At 35.1% G+C, this 18,736-nt stretch overlaps 1 protein-coding gene across 1 annotated transcript; it reads left to right on the top strand.

The window, feature by feature from the left end:
* Positions 1-107: 107 nt before the first annotated feature.
* LOC113493067 (succinate dehydrogenase [ubiquinone] flavoprotein subunit, mitochondrial) lies at positions 108-15,636 on the top strand. The gene is made up of 13 exons (XM_026870870.1): positions 108-252; positions 750-1,011; positions 1,125-1,198; positions 3,590-3,765; positions 3,926-4,078; positions 6,333-6,490; positions 8,200-8,364; positions 10,479-10,678; positions 12,196-12,393; positions 13,234-13,378; positions 13,703-13,938; positions 14,301-14,476; positions 14,790-15,636. The coding sequence occupies exons 1-12, from the start codon at positions 205-207 to the stop codon at positions 14,454-14,456; spliced, it is 1,971 nt and encodes a 656-aa protein (XP_026726671.1). The 5' UTR covers positions 108-204; the 3' UTR covers positions 14,457-14,476; positions 14,790-15,636.
* Positions 15,637-18,736: the final 3,100 nt, after the last annotated feature.

Below are 18,736 nucleotides of genomic sequence, written 5' to 3'. Positions count from 1 at the left end.
ATTTTTCCTAAAAATGAGGTGCGTTACAAACTGTAATTTCTTAACGCACAACACTACCCGCGCAGCAATCGATACTCTTTGATACGTCAACTTGTGACTTGTGTATGACAGCTTGCAGCAGGCCAGCAAAGTGATCGTGAATGTGATTTCTGTTTGTCGAAAAACAAAAATTTTGTATTCCTGGTGCGGACAGAGAGTTCCATCATGAGTGCATTAATGAAAGTCGCCGTTTCTCGAAGCCCTGCTTCATTGGTAAGTTATTGAAATACAGGTATTTTCACCAAAAATTGAGATAACGTTATGTAATCGGTAAACGGTAAAAGAATGTTTTGAACATACTTACCATCAGCATGCTCTGGGTAGGAGATTGAGCTGGAGCCTACATGGATTATTCAAAATGTGAAATTATAAAATACTAAACAGTTATTTATATCAACTGGACGTCCTCTGTAAAAAAATATGTACGTAAAGCCAAAAATGTAGTGGGCATAAAAACTTGTGCAATATTTTGTAATAGGTACCTTTTTTATTTCACTTCTTACACTGTTCTATGAAGGTCATGTAGATCTGCTAGGTTATGTTACATAAAATAAACAAATAATAACCCGATGTATAATTTTATCAGTAGGTACACAAAAATCGATCAAATATTTACCATTTTCTATACTCGTACGGTAGAAATATATTATAAGCTAAAGTTCTTAATAGAATTATGCATTTTTAATACTTTTTCTCCTAATCTGTTGTAGGCTTCATACTTGTATAGGAACCTCCACTTGTCAGTTGGAGGAGCTTCCCCATCTAAAGATGCATCAGCAAACACGAACACATCGAAAGCCTATACGGTTGTAGACCACAAGCATGATGCCCTGGTGATAGGAGCTGGTGGGGCGGGGCTCCGAGCCGCCTTCGGTTTGGTGCAAGAAGGATTTAAAACTGCTGTTGTCACCAAACTGTTCCCCACTAGGTCTCACACTGTGGCTGCACAGGGAGGCATCAATGCTGCTTTAGGTAATATTAAAAAAAAACAAAGACCCTTACATGTTTTTATGATCACATGATTAAGTACTTAATTTAAAAATAGCTCTGTTACTATGGTCACTTATCGTTTTTTATATTTTTAGGTAACATGGAAGAAGACAATTGGCTTTGGCATATGTACGACACAGTCAAGGGATCTGACTGGCTTGGAGACCAGGTAAAATATGAATGTTTTATGCAAAATATTGTTTTGAAATAATCCTTAAATGTATGCAAAATATTTTCTGTAGCTGTCTGAAAACTGAAACTTGATTCGTGGAAAGACTTTTTTACATAAAATGTTTCTTGTTTATGCTGAGGCACAAGAATCATAATTGCAAACCAATTACTGTCATAGTATGAATTGGTTGTGAATTTTGGCAAAACAATCAAGAGATCTCTCGATTTACTCTTAAATAGGCCATATTTAAAATACCAAAAGCAAACAGAAAAAGATACTGTTCCAAAACATATAATTAACATAATTTATGTAATGTAAAAATCAATTTTAGTACTGTTTGTACTTATGTAGTATACACACAAAACAGATTAGAGGCTAATGCATCGTAAACAACATTTCCCGCGACCGAAAGTTCTCGACGAATGTAACATAAAAACTCCGAGCTCAGTTAAAAAAGGTTGCTATTCAAGGGAAAATAACTTTCTTTATTCGGCGACCGGCCGTCACGCCAGCGGCACTCAGTAAAGTACCCATCATTACCAACTAAACCAGCATTGTTATAATACTAGTCTAGTACTGAAATAGCCTGTACATAAGTGTACATTTATGGTTACGTATAACATGTCATTATTTATTACGTAATGTGCTAGTAGACTGCTGAAAGAGTTTGAGAATTTTTTCCTATGTACTGACATTCAAAAGCTATTCTAGATAATTCTAATTCCAGCTGTTATAGAACTGAAAAACTTTGTATTTTTTTGAAGTCCACCATTGCCAATATATGCTATAAAAGATATTACTACCAGCTGAACTTGAATTTGTACTAAAAAGGGTACAAACCAAACAAAATTTTTGCCAATCATGCTACCACACAATACAAGTTAGATCGTAGTAAGGCAACAAATGTCGACACAATATCTCCTGTGAACACGAACACACAAAACAATAAATTAGTTGACGGTAACATACACGATTCATAATATTATATCACTTTTGGGCAGATGGAGAAGAAAACGCTCACTAATAATTCGACCAATTATTATTACTCGGCCAGACAAATGTCGCGGTAAAAAATGTGCGTAAATGTGGGCATTCTCAGTCCCTTGTCACATTCTCTCTACCTGAATGATTTTTGTTGCTCACATTTGTAACGGCACAAAGCATTGTGGGTTACCTCGAACACTATTCTTTTGTAGTAACTGCTCAGTTAGACGTTCGCTGGAAATTGTTATTTTGGACCACTGGACGCTTTAGTCAGACGTGTTAAACAGGTTTGGAACCAAGTTGTCTGCTGTTTTTTGTTGTGTTGTCGTTCGTAATGAAATTTTTGACTAAGCGTTCATATTTTATGGTTTGTTATACTCCTTTGTTGACGACGCCATGCAGAAAACCCGTTTATGAACTTTTTTACCCCGAAAGACGTAATCCAGTAAAGTAAAGCCGTCAACTTAATGAAGCAAAAAATCATTTTTTTTATTACAAAATTTATTTATTCTAAAACAGTTCCCTTGTTATTAAATTTCCTAGAACGTTTGGTAGACGCACCTAATTACGCAGTTTTGATGTCCGTAACGACTTTACAAAAGTTAGCGTTCATCAAAAAATAGTTTCAACAGACAAGAATGGCTAATGGCTAGTGTATGTCTTTTGTTGTACACAACCCAAATGCATTACACCCTTTGCACTTATACGATATAGGTACATTTAATATTGTTAACGTGCATGGTATCATATTACTATAGAATATTAAAGCCTTATCTTAATGAAATGGAAATGCGTGCTCACGTTACACCTGTTTAAATACTTCTTTATTACGAATGTGGAATGGAAGGTTAACTTAACCAACTCATAACACATTAGCATAGACGCAGCCAAGCGTGTTGATAAAATATATCTGGTTAACGATTAAACAGACTAGCTGAGTTTCAAATTATTTTTTTTATTTTATTATAATGACTTTTGTGAGGGCCTTCTTAAATGATATATTTAGTTGTATACTCACGACTATTTCTCGGAAGATCTCGACTAGTTTCGGACCAAACTGGACTCCTTAATCATGGGTTGACGCGGCTGCCAGGGGTCGCGAGTGGAACAAGTCAATTATTTTGTATATACCTAATTAATTAAAGCTACTTATAAATTCATCGTAGTATGGTCGAATGGACAAAATAATTGTTTACTCAGAAATTATAGACGACAACCCAGTAAGAGTAATAAAGCCATACATACTAAATTAGTATATGCACCAAAACGAAATTTATATTGATATATGCAAATAAATATATATTTACGAGATGATAATGACATTTACCTTCATTGCTCATTTGCCTTTATACATACGTACTTGCTTATTAATAAATTAAACCGTATCTTCGTTATTTGTCGTAGGATGCTATCCACTACATGACCCGCGAGGCTCCTCATGCCGTCATCGAGCTGGACAACTACGGCATGCCGTTCTCCCGTACTCCTGAAGGTAGGATCTACCAGAGAGCCTTCGGAGGACAATCCCTCAAGTTCGGAAAAGGTGGCCAGGCTCACAGATGCTGTGCCGTCGCTGACAGGTATGGAAAATTATCTATATTTGCAAAATTGATGTGAGCTATGAATGTTGAGTTGAAATAAACACAAAATAAATGTTATTTATAAAAAAAAGTTGTTATCTGAATCCTCAAACATGTTTGTTCAGTCGACTGTGTATTATAATTTCGTTTCCTTTCCCAGGACGGGTCACTCTCTCCTGCACACACTGTACGGACAGTCTTTGAGATACGACTGTGAATACTTCATCGAATACTTCGCCCTGGACCTTCTCATGGAGGATGGAGTCTGCAAGGGTTGCATCGCTATCAACCTTGAAGATGGATCACTGCACAGGTAAGACATTATATACTTGGAAGTCTTCAGAATTGAGCACTGAAATTTAATTGTTTTAGATAAAGTTAATATTAAGGTGGGCCTATGTTCATAAATCTTCTCTAAAACTGTTTTGAAAAATGGGAAAATAAGTTTTTGTATTATATTGTTAAAATTATGTTTCTCGTTCATTTTGTCAAATTGGTGTACTACAAAAAAACGCAATATATTTGCAACACATAAAAAGATAGTCGACTGACACTATACTTAAAAGTAGGAAATATACCTAGAGTGCATAGTACAGATTTCTCATCTAGACTATACATGTAGTTACGCTAATTAGTGTAATAAGTACTTAGTGCGCAATTAATAATCTGACTGCGGCGCATGTCAAATGTCGCCACAATCTTATAACATTCCCTTACGTCTGAGATTCAGTCTATGGAATTGTTGACCAGATATGACCGAGTACTATTCCAATAGTACACATAGGTCATCATTATACTATCACTTTTCTATCATATTGAGTTACAGATTAATGAGAATGTTGCATTTTTGATACTGCATGACGTACAAGTCTTCCCCTCCTTATCCCATATTACTTGGGATAGGCGCTAAAATTATCTTCTCCCACACAGCTCTATAACCATAATTCTCTTTCGTGACGACGCCGCCCTTTACATAATCCAATCATCTTTTCGATTATCCATTAATATTTATACGTATATTTTTCCTTAAAACATGGTCATCATTTCATTTTGTTTCTTGCGCTTCTTTGCGGATCGGATACTTTAAGATATAACATAGAGTTAGCCAGTAAGTTGTATCAGACGAACCGGTGTAACTTCAGGAAAAGAGCATAACATCGTTTCGAGTTGTCCTTGAAGTAGGTCAACTGCGCAGAGCAGACAGGTTATTGATTTTTCATACGAAATGCGTAGCTTCAAAAACCTAAGTCTGGTATATAGATATAATACGGACCTTACGCAAACAGTTGTAAATAGCAAATGACGAGTCCGTATTCGATAGAAATGTGTAAAATTGATCCACTTTTTTAAATAAAAGTCCAGATCAAATAGAGTTAGTTTCACCTGGTTCTATATGGGTGCTTACTACAATATAGATCACATACATTACGAATCCCATATAAATTCAGGTAATTTTGAATTTCTTTTTCGCGACTTCTATGCTTAAAACCACCATGTTTATCTATTCAAAACAAACGTGATCGTTCTATATTCTTATCATCCTAATTTACGTACATTGAACCTATTCTGGTAACACAGTTAGAATATCATAAACATGAAGGATCGCATGAAACTGTCTGTCTCTCGTCTGTTTTTAAGTACAACAATGTAGTATACTATTATCTATAACACTCGCAAAAAATACGCAGACAAAACAATTTGTTTACGAATTACTACAAAAAATATTATAACACATCGTTTGAAGGTTTTCGTCGTAGTTTATGAAACAAATAACTGTAGACTACACAGTAACAGTATTTTATGTCAGTGAAGAAATTGGTTTTAACCGTCTAGAAGTTTTCAATAACAAAAAGGATGGTCTATTTGCACTTAAAATGAAAAGTCAACAAAAATACGCATTACGTCATACTCTTGTTGACGACACAAATAGCGGCTTGTTTTTCTTTGTTATTTTAATTAGTTTTCTACCTAGTATGTGTCAGATTCGGCAATGCTAATCTCACTTTGGCTTTGTTATTTTGGAAACAAACAAAAGATAAGAATATCTTTGTAGTATTTTTCCATACTGGGCTGATATTAAACGTAAAGTTTAAACGATACATTTTGTCGCTTAGCGCGAAATGCATTAACTATGTCTGGCGTTTGATTATATTTTTCATTCAATCGAATGTTCTTAATTAAACATGACGAATGGTTTCGTTTCTATTGAACATTTATTCTAGAAAAATAAGTCTGCTAGTAACTTATCGCCTATAAAAGAAATTCAGAAACGTCTACCCTATAGGTACTTCTAAACAATAGTTTGAACTTACTAATGTCAGCTTGCACTAAGTATTACTAAAAATAATTGTTGCTAGGCATACCAATAAACTCATAGTATTTAGTACTAACAAACAATTACACGAATGGTCATATTGTCTTAAATCAGTCTAAACTTAAGAGACAAGTCTACATATTCGTCTCTAAGGTTAGCCTAGCATGATCCCAGAATTTTGGCCAGAAATCTGTGGCCCAGAAGTCAATAAATATTTCTAGCTTGAAATTAACGCTGTGTTATTTTTACCCAGGTTCCAAGCTAAGAACACGATCCTGGCCACAGGCGGTACCGGTCGCTCTTACTTCAGCTGCACCTCAGCCCATACCTGCACTGGTGACGGCACCGCTATGGCTGCACGCGCTGGCTTGCAGAACGAAGATATGGAGTTCGTACAGTTCCACCCTACTGGTGAGTGACCTTCAGAAGTAACTTAACACTCAATCTGACATATGATGCAAGGGGTACATTGCCAGTAATTACTACTTGTGATATAAGAGCTATCAGGGCTCCGATTCTCCTATTTTACAATGGCCGATGAATGATTGGCAATTGGATTAAATTTGAAATTATTCCTATTCTCTTAAGCCTTTTGCCAATACAATAATTGGAAGTTAATTTTATTGACCTTTAGTGTACCGTCCCGTACTGAATTTACAATTATTATAGAGAAAAATGCTTAAGATTTTAAGCCAAATTTCATTGATTCATCGGTCGTTGTAAATAGCAGAATTTGGGTCCAAGTTGTATAAATAAACCCTAAGTTATCATATTTGTAACTGTGAAATCATATTTGTAGCTCAAATAACTCATATTTTGTTGTCTGGTTATTGAATCGGAAAATAGTTGGTCTTTGTTATGTGGTTGATCAAATAACACACGCAATATCAGCTATAAAATGTTGTTGTTATTTGTTTACGCACAATTACAGTTCATTTGGTGTACCTCGTTTGAGTCGATTTATAACAAGTTTATACCAAACATGAATCAAGTTGTAGGTACAAAGTAATTAATTTTACTCGTAATTCTTATGTACACTTCATTTAATTTGTTATGACTCCATTTGATGATTATCTGATCACGAATGAATATGCGATTCTACAGACTAGCTTAATAAGGATTGAAACAATGGATGGCACTCGCACGTTTTCCTGCTTACTTCCTGTTTAGGTAACACTTTGCCCATGTTGTGACAATTTCGCGAATCTGACGTCACACGTCATATGACACTTGCTTTACGCAAACAAGCCAAGTTTTGTTGGCCATACACCAAATTCGTATCAGCCACTAAAATATACATTGAAAGTAAACATTGTTTTTTTTATCATAGCGCTCTCAATCACGCTGTGAATGCAATAGTATCATGCTAACATATTTCTTGGATTAGTTTAAAACTTTGTGGAAGGGATGACGATGTATTTGCGTTCCAGTGCACATTTAGATTATTATTTTTTAAATGGCGTACTCTTTTGAATATCTAGTCTCTAAAAGGCTGTTTGCTTTAGTTCCTTCCATTCAACTGAAAATTGGGAGTCATCTCTCGGGTCATAGCAAATATCTTTATATATGCAACCACAAATCAAATCAGTCTTGTCGGGTCTTATAATGGTTATTTGGCATTTACTCGTATAGCATGTCCAATCAATCGAATCATAAAAATGCATTAATCACACTGGCTCTTATCGCGCTCAGAGTAACTCATTCAATAGAAGTTTAATTAAAATAAACATGCATCTTATTTATAGCACACATACACCCTTAAAAGTGCTACGCATTTGACCCATTTACCTTGAAAATCGGTACAATTATAGTAAAATAAAGCTAATATGTTAATGCTAAAATGCAACAAAAATGAAGAAGGTAAATCTATCGTTTTTGGCATTAGCTTTTCTTATGATCACACTATTTTATACCAGCATTAAACACTTCCGATCAAAACAACATTAAAACTTATATGTCCTGACTGTACTATGGATGATCTCCTGAACGCAGTGTAGAAAGACAATGCAGTATCTCCGTACTACTCCGTAGCAAACTTCTAGGATAAGAAAATTAACATGCATTGGACTCGATACGAAGCACACTAAAGCAAATATTCAATATTATTTCTCATCCACCAGGTATCTACGGAGCTGGTTGCTTGATGACCGAGGGTTGTCGTGGTGAGGGAGGTTTCCTCGTCAACGCGAAGGGAGAACGTTTCATGGAGCGTTACGCGCCTGTCGCCAAGGACCTGGCTAGCCGTGACGTCGTCTCCAGAGCTATGACCGTCGAGATCATGGAAGGTGAGCTAAAATTGTATTGAATAGCCATTTTAACTAGCCCACTGTGCCCAAATCCTCCTACGACTCTTTGCTATGGGCCACTTGGAAACAGCCCACGCGGTAAGCGTTCGATCGCCTCGCTAGCACTTCCTAGGCCGGCCACAGCGATATATCGGATAGCCATAGTTTTCTCTTTTGGCTAAGACATCATTGTCCAAGTTTCCCTTCTATTCTTTGACTATAAACAGTCTGAAATATGTAAATCTAGCTCTTCTCATCTCGCATCTTACTTATCGTCATCGTGTCATGATGTCGATAGAATCAATAAACTACGGTTATTGTCTGAAAGAAGAGTCGCAACTTTAAACCATTCAAAGTTTCGTAGTTGATTTGAGTGAGTTTGAACAGATGGCTTTTTAATGTATATTAATTAGTCTTTTAGAACCCGGTGATTTGTGAATAGGTGTTGCAAGCAAGCTTGGTGATTTGAGTTTTTTTTTTTTGTTAAATGAACTATTTAGACGAGTTTATTTGACAGATCATTTTTTTACCATATAAATACGTTATTCTTAAAACAATATTTGCAATACAAATATTGTTTTAGTTAACGTATAATTTAAAAAAATATATAATTAATAATAATGTACAATTAATTATTGTCTATTTAGGTTTCCTAACATATAATTATTGTTAGATATAAACAGAAACAATATTTTTAACAAGTTCGGATAAGGAAATTTTATGTAGGTCATCAATTTAACAATATTTTTTTGTTATTGCGCATTATAAATTGCATATCAACTGAACATAGTACGTAAAATAAGAATACCGATCAGTGACGCAGACATTGAATGAAAGTGTGACTCAAATGTACCTGTTTACCTAAAATTGCTATTCTGTCTTACTAGATAATAATATATCGTATTGATTGACTCATCGTGATACGGCTTGGTATCGGATAAAAACACCTAAATCAATATACACGCAACAAATATATTGTTGTTGAAACCGATTAATTTATAACACGGCTATGGAGCCGGAACTCGAAAACTAATGCTCAATTCTATAGGGGTGTGAATGTAAATCAGGACAATATACTTTGTAGTTGTATAGGGATAATCATAATAATCGGGCAGGAAAAAACACCGTTCAGAATCTGCTAGAATAATAATAGGAAATCGTTATGCTAACATCTTTTACTTTTTTTGTAATAATGAAATATTTTAACGATAGAGCTTAATTTCAACTATATCGTTTACACGATAGACAATAAAAAACAGGAGAGAGAGAAATAAAGAATAAATGAACAATGGAAAAGTTTTTTTAAGTACGTGATTAGTAATTAATTATAGCTCACTGGTTACTCAAATCGTTAGAGAATTACATCCATAAATAAGGCAATTAACTTGTGCTATATTTCATAATTTAAAAAATAATAACATTATCAAAGTTGTCATTCAGGCCTATTTGTGTCCTCATTTGACAAGCTGATGAAATTCTAGTTAATATTTAATTACTATTGCCTAATATCCAATAACTGTCTTCAAACGTTTTAAATTACTTTTTTTTATTAAAATTACATTTATTTCGTTGTTTTTACCTATTCTCTCACAGGGGTGACGTACTTCGCAGAATTATTTCTTTAAAATCGACCCCCACGTTATGCTCTTATGTGTCCGGGGGTATTCACAAACATTCAAATCACATGCACAAAAGACACCCGTACTTAAACGAACATCTGTGGATTACACAATATTTTTGTAACAAGCGGGGATCCTCGCAGCATGTTGCATAGTATTCGGCCATTATATCTATAGACAATTTAAAATACAACGACTGTTTATAGACTTCAGATGTATTTTATGCACATATGACTTAAAACAAGATTTTTTGTAAATAACACTTCTCTCTTATGAATTTAGGCAATTTTGTACTGAAAAACCAAACACTTTTAATATAAATATATAAATAATAAAAAAGCGTTTTCTACAAGTTACATATAATTAAATTACTATTCGTTAAACCGGCTAAAACTCAAAAAACTATGGACTGTATATGTTTGAAAACTGACATCGATTCTAACTGTCTAAGGCAATAACTACTCTTTTAACTAAATCTTGCATTTCGCACACCAGGTCGCGGCTGCGGCCCCGAGAAGGACCACGTGCACCTGCAGCTGCACCACCTCCCCCCCGACCAGCTGAAGCAGCGCCTGCCCGGTATCTCCGAGACCGCCATGATCTTCGCCGGCGTCGACGTCACCAAGGAACCCATCCCCGTACTGCCCACCGTACATTACAACATGGGAGGCACGCCCACCAACTTCCGTGGAGAGGTATGTTAGTCATTATAACTCTTATGTCATAATAAATACAAACAATTGTATAAACTGTCTAGAAGACTACCAACTCAATCTTCAAATGACCATTCTATTGTCGCTTAAAGGAATCAGAACGTCTGGCACATTAATTTTAAACACAACATAATCCGTTAACATAGTTGCAATTCTTTCAAGATGGATGGGTTCATAACAAAAAATCCCATAAACTATGCAATTATCTTGCATCACTTCGAAATAGATCAAAGCATACAACAATGTTGCATTGTTCCATTGTTCGCACCGTGGGAACAAATATATTCTTTCGTTGTAAAAAACGGAGAAACAACTGCATCGCCTGCAACTGTACATCATACAACACGTATATATAAATTATCGCGTATTAAAACTTCTTATCGTCTACGTCAAGCTATGAATGTCCCCTTAGTAATAAGTAAACAACTAACTTATTATTTTGACTTATATGTGTCATAATGAATAATTGATCCGACGACTCGCGTTTTGTTGGTTCGAGAAGAAATTACAAAGGAAATAAGTACTCATTGTTGATAAACGAGCTATTTAACGAGTATTTAATGTTATCGTACAAAGAAATACTATAGTCATAGTACACGCTGTGTAATAAATCTTTTGTACATTTAACATTGCTATACTTAATATGATGCATTAGTAAATGTTGGTATTGCACTTACTTGAAATAATATAATCAGTATAGGTACCGAAGCGAGCATACAGTAATCTTTACGGTCACATTGTACAATAAAATAGTTATTTTCTCCAATGTAGATTAAAATAAATATTAATAGCATTCTCTATGGTCATAAGTGAATATTAATACACATCGTTGCAGATCTTGGCATAGCAACTATAATTTAAATTGTTTCAGTAGCAACAATTTTATCATTGTTATTTAAAAGCCGTGTTGTCGTCATAACATTCGTGAATTTATTATAAACAATAACTATCTGATCTTTGTCACATGACCTACCTAGATACTATTTAATGTATCGATAGAGCTCATTTATCTATGTAAAACGATATCGAAGATCATTACGTCTACTCTTTTTTATTATTTTAACTATAACGTATTATGATGTTAGTTTCCCAGATTTTGACGCTTTGCTTCAGATAACAATTATCCCCCTCCTACAATAAGCAGTGGTCGACGACCTTAAAAATTATGAAAAAAAATCTGTTTCGTGATTACACGTGTAGTACAACTCACTGACTGTGTTTTTTTGTGATTTTAGTAAGTTCAAATGAAAATGGCGGATTAAAAAAAACAGGTCACGAATCAAGACGTTGACATTGGTTTTTTATATGCGCTGTTTAACCTTTTTACTGCTTGACAAGTAACCCATCTTAAAGACAAACAATTGATCTTTAGCCATACGCTTCCAAACTAAGAGACAGGGTACAAAATCCCTTTCAATATAATTTTTAAGACCGTTATACCACAGTAGTAGAATAAAGTATCAAGATTAGGCATATCGTAAATTGTTATGTTCGTTTAGGTGATCACCCACAAGGACGGCGTAGACCGCGTGGTGCCCGGTCTGCTGGCCGCGGGCGAGGCGTCTTGCGCGTCCGTGCACGGCGCAAACAGGCTCGGCGCCAACTCACTGCTCGACATCGTTGTGTTCGGCCGCGCCTGCGCCCTCACCGTGGCGGAGACCAGCAAGCCTGGTGATACACAGGCTCCGCTTAAGGACGTAAGTACACATTTGAATATTAATACCAACGTAACTTGACCTCTTTAGAAAAGCGAGATAGTGCTATGAGTGTGAGAGAGAAGTGGCGATTGTTTCGTGTAACTTGGCCATCATCAGTCATGAACTATGGATATTTGTAGACTATGAATAAGGCACTGTTACTGATTTCATTCGGCCTTAATCAAGTGTTCAGTGTAAATAAGACATTTTTTATCGGTTATTGACCTGGTCTTAATTCTGTTGCACGAAACCGAATGTAAAATCGTTATGAATCATGATCTGAATTAATACAGACTGAAATGTCTAAGTCTTTTAGGATGTATTCGTTTATAAACTCTTACGGAAAAGCCGACATAAATTGCCACATCATTTCTATTACTACAAGTTATTTACTGACACTTAAGTAGACGTCACTACGGCTTACATAAATAACAACATAAACATCAGCATTTCATAGCCTTGCGTCAACATTGCATCACAATTATAGGTATTTCTGACACACCCATCGGCGATTCCAACTGATATAGTTATAAAGACAAACAAAAGAGACTGATTAGAAATTTTAAAATTTTTTAGTCGTCTAGATTAGCCTCTTCCATAAGTTATTTCCCTAACTCCAATCTTATTTTATAAACACAGAAATGACAAACAACGACGTACAATACAAGCAGTCCGTTATCAATAAATAAAATTGGGGTACCATACAAATTCGAAATGCATGGATCTGAGTGTTCTTATGTTCTATCTCTGAAGCGATATTTCAAATAAGACTTAAGTCTATCAACAAATTCTTATAAAAGAAGTGAATCAAATTATTAAATTAATAATAAAAATGCACAGTCTACTGGCGAGGCTAGCATCGCTAACCTCGACAGCCTCAGATACGCGAACGGCTCCATCTCGACGGCGGACCTGCGTCTGCGCATGCAGAAGTGCATGCAGACCAACGCCGCTGTGTTCCGTCAACAGAGCACGCTGGAAGCAGGTGAGATAGATGGAACTTTAATACAGGGTCGATAAGGTGTTCATTGTTATTTCTCTTTAATGAATTAGGTTTTTTTTTTGTAAATGTAATCATCGTATGATGTCATCATTATTATAAAAATGACTACCTTACATTTAACGTTCGTTCTTAAAAAAAAACCGAAAACAAAAGTACTAAACTATAATAATTCATTTAAAAAAAAAACCAGCATCATTAAATCAATCTGCATCGATTGGTCCTTCTGATTACTTGCTAACAAATCGAAGCCAAAAAGGATAAATTAATTAACTCTTGACATAAATATATGTATTGACAACTGAACAGGCCAACGTCAAATTCACGAGATCTACAATCAGATCAAGGACGTGAAGGTCGCCGACAGGTCTCTGATCTGGAACAGCGACCTGATCGAGACCCTCGAGCTGCAGAACCTGCTCATCAACGCCGTGCAGATCGTGGAGGGCGCACTCGCTCGCGAGGAGTCCCGCGGCGCCCACGCCCGCGAGGACTTCAAGACCAGGCGTGACGAGTACGACTACTCCAAGCCTTTGGATGGACAGGTACTACATATCATCATCTTTATCAACATAAAAGGTGTCTTCATGTTATTTCAGAATATCAGCTCCATAATATAGAATAGAATATTCGTTTTTGCACCCACATAAGTAAAGGATTGGATACAAATAAATAGTAACGTAGTATTCTCCTTACCACATTTTATCAAAATTAACCCAGCTGTTTAAGCGTGAACCGAAATTGACCATTAAGATCCCAAAGCTGACAAAGGCAAACGATATGGCTTTTGAATTATTGCGCGGAATAGAAAGCGAAGCAAATTGTCATATCATCCAATACGTCGATAGGATTAATTCAATAATAATAAAAAATCGCAACAATATTCAATAATCTGTTATTCTATTAGACTAAACTGCCCTTCGAGAAGCACTGGAGGAAGCACACGCTATCAGAGACGAACGTGGCGACAGGCGAGACCAAGCTGACTTACCGACCCGTCATCGACGAAACGCTGAACCAGCAGGAGTGCAAGACCGTGCCGCCAGTCATCAGGACCTACTAAAAACCTTTACCTCACATTACGTAAGTATACCTTGTATACAATGCGGGCTGATAGGCAGATGTCAATTCAAATGTAAATTCCTATGTGTAATTTAATTTAACAGCGAGAACTGTAATATTTATTTATTTCATTTAGTAATGTGTTACTCACGCGTAATCATCTCAATCGCCCGACCAGTAACTGTAATATTGGTATTGATAAGTCGAGTATACATTGCACAATATACAGTTTAAAAATATTTTCATAATTTATTTTACTGAATTTAATGGTGTTTTGTACACGCAGCTTTGAAGAGTATAATGCATTTATTACATTTCCATTCTTTGTTCTCAGGTAATAATTATAATTTTCTCAACATGGGTGCTGGCTGAGCTTTTCAGTATTGTGACAGCGCGTAACCGCCCTGACCACACTTAGTGTTCATTTTCACGCCACTATTTATATCATTATTTATTTTTAGTGTAGCATGAGCTTAAGCGTAACAAACTACAACAGAAAGAATACTCCTAAATTATACAAACAACTAACACTGAAACTTAGTTCCAAAGTTGTCGTACAAATGTAGTGTCAGATGCAATATAACATTTTTTTTGTGACATTGTATTGTATATATCTTTAATCATGGTCAAATATTTTATATGTTTTGTTAATAATGAATATCAGCATTTATTGTGATTTTATAATACTTTTACTGGCTTCAGCAGCCCCAAGGTACTTAAGAAATTGTTATTGTTAGACGCAGTGCCGGTCGCCATGATGCGATGTTCACGCACCGCTAACTTTGGATTCATATACTTGTCGTCGATTACCTAGAGCATATTTATTGATAAAATAATCACAAAATCTGACAGATTCTGTTATGTGTGATAAGTTTTTCTTAGAGTTTTATTTAGTATTACGTCATATCCGTTTCTGTTTACATTTTACGAATTTGAGCTCAACATGAATATCGGGTCTCGTCTCAAACGTTTAATATTATTTTAGTGTCTGTTATGGTTGGTGTCTTTGTAACGCATTTTAAGATAGCGAAATAAATTATTTAATGTAAAAAAATCGTTTAAATTTTATTTCATGTTCAGTATTACAATGAAATTAAATAAATTCATAAATGTATAACAGTGTAGATTATAAGAATACAACGATGTAAAATATTAAATATAAATATTCATAGAAACTGCAACAGTTATTTAAAGATTATGTAACCTTTATTAACAGTCCAACATCCTATTTACTAACATTATGGTGTGGTACTACTGGTGTGTGTTAAATGAAAGGTATTTTTGATTGCCCTGCTACAAACTAGCAATGTTCCAAGCGTAAAAATTGTAACCGAAAAAAGATGTTTACATAGTACTTGGACTATACCGTTCTGGGTTCAAGTTTTAAACATAAATAATGTATTCTGAGCAGGAGATCGACGCCACTAAATTCATTATCAAATTATTGTACTTGTGAATTAAAAATAATTAATTTCAGTTATAGAAAGACACAATACTTAATTAAGTACTGAAAACAAAACCAAACAGTGGGATAATACTCCGTTTATCTTAATTATAGATATTTATCTAGTAATGGAAATTTACTTGTTTTAAAATGATTCTCAGTAATAATTATTATACAATTTACACTATTCGAACGTAAGAGTTAACTAGTAATTAAATGAAGTTTAGAATTATAATATTAAAAATAATTTTCTACCTTATCTACGTGAGGAAAAAGTTCACAGTCATTTGAAGGTAAAGAAGGGCAGCAAGGCGTCGCTCTTACGATGCTCTTTCAGTGTGGATGGAACCTAAAGGTTTGTAAAAGACAGTTCTATTGTTTGATATGAAACTATGACAGTTTGATATGAAATCAGAACACTCAGCGGCGCACGGTGGGCTGAAATCAGCAAGTTGGGACTTAAGGATTCAAATGAGCATTTTTGAGTTTTGTGTACTAATACAAATATTTTTTGTTCTTTGTAATTTTTTTTTATACCTAGTACTTTTCGAGTTATGGACTCCTAAACTTTGTATGAAATATTTATCGGTTTTTGGTTTAATCTGACACGTCTTATTGTTGTATAGCAGAAATATGTACTTATAGCAAAAAAATAAATTATTGGTAAGCATTCTACACCACCCTTATGACGTCATTTGTTTTAAACAATAGCGCGGTGTAGGTACCCTCTTAGCGCGTCGTCCAATGAGCGCAGCGATAAACAATGACACGGTTACATTTGAAAAACAATTACCCTCAGTACGTTGTTACACATCGTAATAAACGCACTATCCTACCTCATATTTTTGAAATACTATTACTATTTATTACGTAAAAATGTTCGATTTGGTGTCAAATATTGATATTGTTGTGCTATTAAAGGAAAGTGGAAGTTTTAAAAATAATAATGTTTTATATAGTGCTATTAAATCTAGATTAGTTCCCAATGTGTTAAGTGATGAAAACGATAAAGCTTTAAAAGCGTTTTGTGCAAAATATTGCTATAATCTGCAAAGGAGATGGCAAAGTGCTCATAGCAAAGAGGTATTGTTTCGTAAAAATAATAACGAATGGTTATCGTCGGAAATAATTTGGCCTGATTTCATTGCAAGTGCATTTGAAAGATACCAAGACTCTGTTCCTAGTACATCACGTGTACATGAATCTCCAGCAAAAGTGTCTACTGCCACGTCAACGAATGTAAGTCCAAGAAAACCATTTTGTGAATTAGGACCTAAGCAAAAAAAGAGACGTACGGAACATATTCATACAACTATGACTACAAAGGAAATATCTCATGCATGTATTATAAAATTACGAGAGGATGGTAATCAAGGAATAGCTGAAATCCTCGAACACCTACTTAAAAATCTACAGGATGTACATAAAGTAAAAGATAGACTTTTAGAAAAAAATGAAAAACCTAAATTACTCCAGATGAAGCTTTGGGACTTGTTTTGTCCCTTAAATTAACAAAGTGGCAATATAATACTTTAAGAATAAGTATCAAAGAGAAAAATGTCGACATGTTCCCTTCCTACTACAAGGTGCAAAATGCAAAACAAGACTGTTACCTCCTGGGGACACCTGGGGACACCACTGATAAAAAAAAACGCGCTTAGTTCTCTACCTCAAGGGTAGTGCGGAAAAGAGAATGAAAATCAATTTACTCCAAAATCGAAGAAAATCGAAGCAAGTGATATATTGGAAAATTTGCCTAAAAAATAGCACAGTCGAATACCAAAAGCCGTTTCTTGAGAACTTTTGAGAATCAAAAGTTATTCACATAAAATACAATTTCTTCATACAAAAATAAATTCAAATCGTTATAACTTTAAAAATATTAGGTATAAACAAAAATCGAAAAGAGGAAAAATGTCTTGTATTTAGTGGTAGATTGCAAATCCGTTATTATTTTCTGATAAATTGCTCATCAATTTTCGTGAGTCCCTAAGTCTATGGAAGCTTGATTTCAGCCCATCGTGCGGCGGCCTTACCCATTGCGAGGTTCCGGACGAATCAATGAGCTTTTTTTTTAGATAGATTAGTTTGAATTACCTAGTTAACTAACTTGGTATGGGGCGCGAGGCCCCGGGCAATTACACCGTTCGCCACCCTCTAAGGCCGCCACTGAGAACACTGACATAGAAAATAATAGATATTATAGGTATTCTACCCACATAAGAAGTAAGTACAACATTTAAACCAAGTGATTTACCTTATTATGGTCCGATTTATCAATCAAAGGTCAATATTTATCACACTGAATTTTAATAGTTTTCCACTTACAGAAGAGTCAGCGATAAGGAACCTTTAAAGCGGTTTCTTCTTTTTTATTCCCTAAGGTAACAAAAAAAAACAAAGGCCTTTTTTAAAACAACAAAAGAAATTAGCGGCTACCTATTTAATTTTTTAAGGCGAGAAATAGATGACCTAACTTCTTGTCATTAGCCGCGCCTGCAGAATCCTACTGTGAACGTTGCGACGCGATTGCATCAGGTAATTGATGGTAACCATCGGATTGATCCGATCGGACGGATCGGATTGATGGAGCTCGAACATTGTATTTCTATGGTACCTATTGTAGTTTAGATTTAAATACCTAAAAACCAAGGGAGTTACAATATAAGTATTTCGCAATTTAAAGTAGAGAGCTCGAATCTTACTAATAGTGAGCCGAAATCAACCCATGAAAGGTTTCAACGTAGAAGCATCGGTTTCTGAACAAGAAATACGTTTTGTAACCCTAACTCTACGTAACAATACAAAAGAGTTCCCGTGTCTAAATTAAATTAATA

The sequence above is a fragment of the Trichoplusia ni genome, chromosome 1 (genome assembly GCF_003590095.1).
Source record: "Trichoplusia ni isolate ovarian cell line Hi5 chromosome 1, tn1, whole genome shotgun sequence".
Classification (NCBI taxonomy): domain Eukaryota; kingdom Metazoa; phylum Arthropoda; class Insecta; order Lepidoptera; family Noctuidae; genus Trichoplusia; species Trichoplusia ni.
This window is presented reverse-complemented; position numbering and strand designations above follow the sequence as displayed.

Bases quoted from the DNA above. Each gene is read 5' to 3' on its own strand.
- LOC113493067 (XM_026870870.1), top strand. From the start codon at position 205: ATGAGTGCATTAATGAAAGTCGCCGTTTCTCGAAGCCCTGCTTCATTG. The intron at 13,379-13,702 runs GTGAGATAGATG...ACAACTGAACAG, and splicing joins ACAGAGCACGCTGGAAGCAG to GCCAACGTCAAATTCACGAG. The intron at 13,939-14,300 runs GTACTACATATC...TTATTCTATTAG, and splicing joins CCAAGCCTTTGGATGGACAG to ACTAAACTGCCCTTCGAGAA.